General features: G+C 34.0%; 1 protein-coding gene across 1 annotated transcript; it reads left to right on the top strand.

Moving 5' to 3' along the window:
* Nucleotides 1–173: 173 nt before the first annotated feature.
* Nucleotides 174–5,245, top strand: LOC111700163 (sodium/calcium exchanger 2; the record flags this gene model as incomplete). The annotated part of the gene is made up of 7 exons (XM_023470991.1): nt 174–258; nt 550–694; nt 1,364–1,442; nt 1,872–2,310; nt 2,386–2,715; nt 3,787–3,934; nt 4,551–5,245. Coding segments are annotated over 7 exons (1,327 nt in total), but the record flags the coding sequence as incomplete, so codon positions are not given.
* Between the last annotated feature and the right edge of the window lie 564 nt (nt 5,246–5,809).

The raw sequence follows: 5,809 nt of genomic DNA, 5'->3' as shown, positions 1-5,809 counted from the left end.
CATTGAGAAAATCCTGACATTTTTTCGTTAATATCAAGCAATTCCAAATTAAGAACATTTTGTTCAAAATTATGAACAAAATTGTAAGGATATAAATATATGTGAGTTATCCCTATTAAAGTTTTGAACAAAATGTTTTCTTGAAAATGGCTTCCATAATCATATTGTTTCAGCTTCTGCTGCTGTCTTGGAGAGTGTTGGAACCTTTGGTGTCCTAGTGTGCAGGCACGGGAAGATCAGCAATACCATCAGTGTCAAGTAGGTTCATTCACCTCATGGTGTAGGATAACCTCAAGGTGTAGGATAACCTCAAGGTGTAGGATAAGCTCAAGGTGTAGGATAAGCTCAAGGTGTAGGATAAGCTCAAGGTATAGGATAAGCTCAAGGTGTAGGATATTTGGGTTGCATTATATAGGGATTATAAAATCAGAGGTTATTGCTAAAAATTAAATTCTTTGCCAAAGAATTCATATTTTCGACTTATCGAACTGCTCTCGGTCTTTTAGATAAGGTTTATCAAGCAGATTTAAATACGTGTTCTTATTCTAGATCAGCATCACCATCGTGGACGACAACCAGTGGGAGCCGGACGAGGAGTTCTTCTTGAAGCTGAGTAAAGTACCTGGAGGAGAAGGAGGAGAACTTAAGCTTGGTAGAACCAGTATCATGGAGATCACTATTCTTAATGATGACGGTAAGATTCATACTTCATTCTTCTTAACATATTAAAGGGACTACTAACGTAATTTGTAAACAGTCACTTTTTAACCCGTTATCTGATAAGTAATCATGAGGTAGATGAATATCTCTGTCAATCGTCTGTCTCTCTTGTATAAACCCGGAATAGAGAAACCATCATTGAGAATTGCTTGGACTAAAGTTTCAACGGTAAAGGATTGTGAACCGGGCTGGCCCTATTTGTTAAATAATTATTATTTATTAAAACCTTTCATAACCCCCCCCCCTAAAAAAAAGATAAACACATGTTTTAATAATTTTTCCTGGAAGAGCGGGCTCTTTTTGGATTATTTGTTTTCAGACTTCAAAAATATAAATCTATTCTTAGTAAGTTGATGTTAAAATCAAACTTTTTCCTAGAATTTTAGTCATGAATATCAATTAAAAAGAAACTAATCAGTGGCCGAATTTAAAGAATTTGAGCTGCGGTTTAAATTTAAGCCGCGGTTTAAATATGGTTGGTTCCACTTAAAATTGTATCAAATGTTTCAAGATTTAAGCCGGCACTAAATTTAAACCGGGTTTTGGCGGATTTTGGCGGATTTTGGCGGATTTAAACCGCGGCTCAAATTCTTTAAATTCCATCTCTGTTTATTCTAATTAAAACTGGAACATTTATGTTTAGAACCTGGAACTTTCCAGTTTGAGAAGCGCGGACACTTGGTGAAGGAGAGCTGCGGGGAAGCCATGATCTCTGTTATTCGGTAAATCAGAGATTCATCAGAATTTAATTCGATTCAATATGGATTACTCGCCACAGACTCTTATTTTCTAATTCTTACATCTTTACAACCTGATTTCCTTTTGGGCCTTTTTGATATTTTAAGCTATGATCTTATGAAATAGTTAACGTTTGAAATATCAAAGGTGTACACCATCAGGTTACAAAGATATAGAGATTAGAAAATTAATGGTTAAAACGAAACTTAGTTGCTATGTCCTAAATTCTAATAATAGAATTAATAATTATCAAAATTCCATTAGAATTTCATTTTCACCTGTTTGTTTAGAAACTCAAAGATATAAAGGTTCAATTTGATGTTAACTTTCCTATTTCATTATTTGATCCATAATTTTCATGAGATTAGACAAATATTTCTTTAAGATAAATTTTTAAAATCTAAATATTTTAGGCAAAATGGCGCCGACGGCGAGGTTGAAATAAAATGGAGGACAGTTGATAAAACAGCTGTTAGCGGAAAGGATTACAAGGGTGGCGAAGGTGTTCTATCTTTTAAGCACGGAGAAACGCAACGAGACATTCAAATTCCAATTATCGATGACATGGTTTACGAGAAAGACGAAAACTTTGAAGTCGAACTGTATGAGGCGTCAAGTGGCGCAGTCCTGGGTAAACTGAAAAGAACAGCCGTAACAATCACCAACGACGACGAGTTCAACAGTGTGATGAACAAGCTGCTTTTGATGACCAACGCGAACGTGGACGGGATGAGGGTGCATAATGAGACCTGGGCCCAGCAGATAAAGGACGCTATGGTTGTTAATGGCGGCGACCTAGATAATGCTACAAATGGCGACTACATCATGCACTTCCTTACATTCGGATACAAGGTTTTATAATGAATTCTTTATAATGTCGTCTTAATATATCTAAAATTTACTTTATTCATTTTTGTTTTGTTTCAGTTGATATTTGCTTTGATTCCGCCTCCTTCGATAATGGGCGGTTGGTTGACATTCGTCGTCTCTCTGATTATGATCGGCGTTTTGGTAATAATTGTCGGCGATTTGGCTGGTATCTTCGGCTGCTTGGTTGGGCTCAAGGATGAAGTGACAGCCATCACCTTCGTGGCGCTCGGTACCTCACTCCCTGACACTTTCGCCAGTAAAACTGCGTCAATAAATGAAAAGTACGCAGACAACGCTATCGGAAACGTGACCGGAAGTAACTCTGTGAACGTGTTTATGGGACTCGGGATCCCTTGGCTCATTGCATCCATCTACTGGGCCGTTAATGTAAGTTTTGATTTAAAGGGACTAATCACGTAAATATGAGAGAATTATCATTTAAAGAGTGCCATCAACGAATCAGAGGGATGTCATATTTCCCCTATATTACCTCTCTTGGATTTCTATGGCAAAAACGAAGAGAAATGAACGTTAGATTTGTCCAAAAATACAGGGTTACCCATAAAAGATGAGACTATTAAGACGACTTAAAACTCTTTGAATATGCCGATTCCAAGTTTGAAGTGAGTATTCTGCCATAAATGTGGTATTCACGTGCGTTTAGCTTATCTACAGTGAAACCCTTAATAACGAATACATCGGAAGAATTTATCAAATGTCGTCTTGACAATTTTTTAATAAGTTTTATACTATATTACGTAAATTTCAGTATTTGCGAAAATAAATAAATAGCCATGAATATGCGGGAACAGTTTTAAAGAGTTCCATATAATTATTTAATTTAAAAACTAAATATCTGCAACATTCCATTATCAGAAAGTGAAGAATACGACATTTGATGAATTCTTTCGATGTATTCGTTATTAAGGGTTTCACTGTAACAATTTGGCAAAGAGACAAGATTACAGATATCATAAATATAAGAGAATAGACGGAATAAATTCTGTACAGTCGTCTCTGAAGTCTTATTCTTTGTGGGTAAACCTGTAGATAGAATTACATACCTCGTCGTTATGGGATTTAAGGGCATTGTTATGAATAATTTATACACACTGTAAACGCGAAAAATAAAGGGGGGAATAGACTTACGGCGAAAAATCATCTATGGTGATCGCTACTAATCTTCCTTCTATCTGATGCGTCTATAAGTAGAAAATTGTTAAAATCGACTTATACCGAAGAGCATAGCGTTATAACATACTACTCGGATTGTAAAAAGTCAATGTAATTTCAAACAAATCATTCCGATATTACAAACAATAGTCATCGATAATTTTACGCCGTAAGCCTGCATACACCCCTTCATTTTTAGCGAACACTCCCTTTAAGGGTCACCATATTACGGTGGCAGACCCTGTAAGAATACAAAATGAGATATTACTAGAAATTGATGTTTAGGATCCGGAGAAAGGGTTTCAGGTTAAAGCTGGAAATCTGGGGTTCTCCGTAACCATTTACACTCTCTTCGCAATATTAGCGATCATCCTCATCCTATGCAGACGCTTCCTGGGGATATTTGGTAAAGCTGAACTTGGTGGAAATAAAGGTACAGTCTTTTTTAATTCTTTTTTCTTGATTTAATAATTTCATTCTTTTTATTCATCCATACATATACATTTCAATTCTTTTTTCTATTAATTCTTTTCCGTCATTTTCCATTTTTGTCTAATCCTTTTTCGTGCTTTTTAACTATTTCGTTTCTTTTTCTCTTTTTTATTCTTTTCATTTTCTTTTTTCCTCTAATCTTATTTATTTCCTCATATTAATCCTTCATTATTCCATTTAAACCTCTTATTTATTCTTTTGAGTCTTTTCCTTCTATACTACATTTTCCTTCTATACTACATTTTCCTTCTATACTACATTTTCCTTCTATACTACATTTTCCTTCTATACTACATTTTCCTTCTATACTACATTTTTCTTTAAACATTTAAAACAAAGGAATTTGTTAATCCTAACATCTTCGCAACCCCATGTTGTTTCAAACTGTGAACTCTGTTAGATCAGGTAATCTAAGTTTGTAATATCAAAGGTTACCTGCAGGGTGCAAAGATATTGGGAATAGTAAATTAAAGTGTGTGACAAGTGTGGATAATGGATTTTGTATATTTAGTTTTGAAGTATTTGTATATTTAGTTTTGAAGTATTTGTATATTTAGTTTTGAAGTATTTGTCTGGAGGGTTCCTTCTTATTCTTTGGATTCTCTACATTGTACTCTCCTCTCTTCAAACCTATGGAATCATTGACAGTCCGTTCTAACAACCTTGGTCAATTCTCTCCTAATAATACAGCCTTCTTGATCAATTAACGGAGGACAGGGACTCCTTATGATCAATTTATGTATTCTTTAGATCAATTCTGATATTCAGGTTGAGAGGAATTTATCAACTCCTGTTAATAGGAACTGTTAAAGCCAAAGGCATAATTTTATGTGACCCTCGGCATTCAAGGAATACAATTGCCATAATTGATTTTTTTAGATAGAATCTACAATATTTGTTTTTCAATAATGTTGAATCCGGTGCAAATATTTAAATAGAGGATCACTTTAACTTTTGTTAACAGTCCCTTAGATCATGTAAACTCATATCTTTTTGATTAATCTGTTCATCTTTATCTATGTAAATAACTAACAACACATCTTTGATCAATGCTGTAACTTGTTAAAATTCTGGACCAGAGAAAAATTGAAATAAATTGGTATTTGTAAGGTTTTAAACACTTGTTTTTCGATACTATTTTGAGATAAGAAAGAACAGTGGGACCCAATAAGCTGTGGAAAATGATGACGACATTTTGTAATTCTATGTTTATTCGATATTGTTAAGTAACAAATACATTTTTAAGTTAAAATCAACTTATTAAGTGAAATTGGTCTGTTATAACATTGCACAATACCTGTATATTATGTTCATATGAGTATTTAAAATCAACTTATTAAATGAAATGTGTCTGTTATAACATTGCACAATACCTGTATATTATGTTCATATGAGTATTTAAAATCAACTTATTAAATGAAATGTGTCTGTTATAACATTGCACAATACCTGTATATTATGTTCNGGACAAGTTTACTCTGTTTGTATACTGCAATTTTCTTGTTTTACTAAGTACAACCGTATGCAGTCAAAACATAAACAAACAAAATGTAAACGTAGCAGACGAAACTCTTACAGATTACAGCTTTCTCAGAAGGTATCACCATACTAAATCAAAGAATTGTTTGAAAAGACTATATCGAATTCGTCACTGAATTCCCATGTTTATTGGGACACCCTGTACCTGATTTCAAAAGCCATAATATTATTATGTCTGCTAGAGATAATTTTATGAAAAGGGTAAATGGCTGCAAAAGATGTGTCTATAATGTCTCTGCAAGATGAACAGTAAAGACTGAAAAGTTTATTCTATTTG

Source organism: Eurytemora carolleeae, unplaced genomic scaffold, assembly GCF_000591075.1.
Source record: "Eurytemora carolleeae unplaced genomic scaffold, Eaff_2.0 scaffold392, whole genome shotgun sequence".
NCBI lineage: Eukaryota > Metazoa > Arthropoda > Copepoda > Calanoida > Temoridae > Eurytemora > Eurytemora carolleeae.
This window is presented reverse-complemented; position numbering and strand designations above follow the sequence as displayed.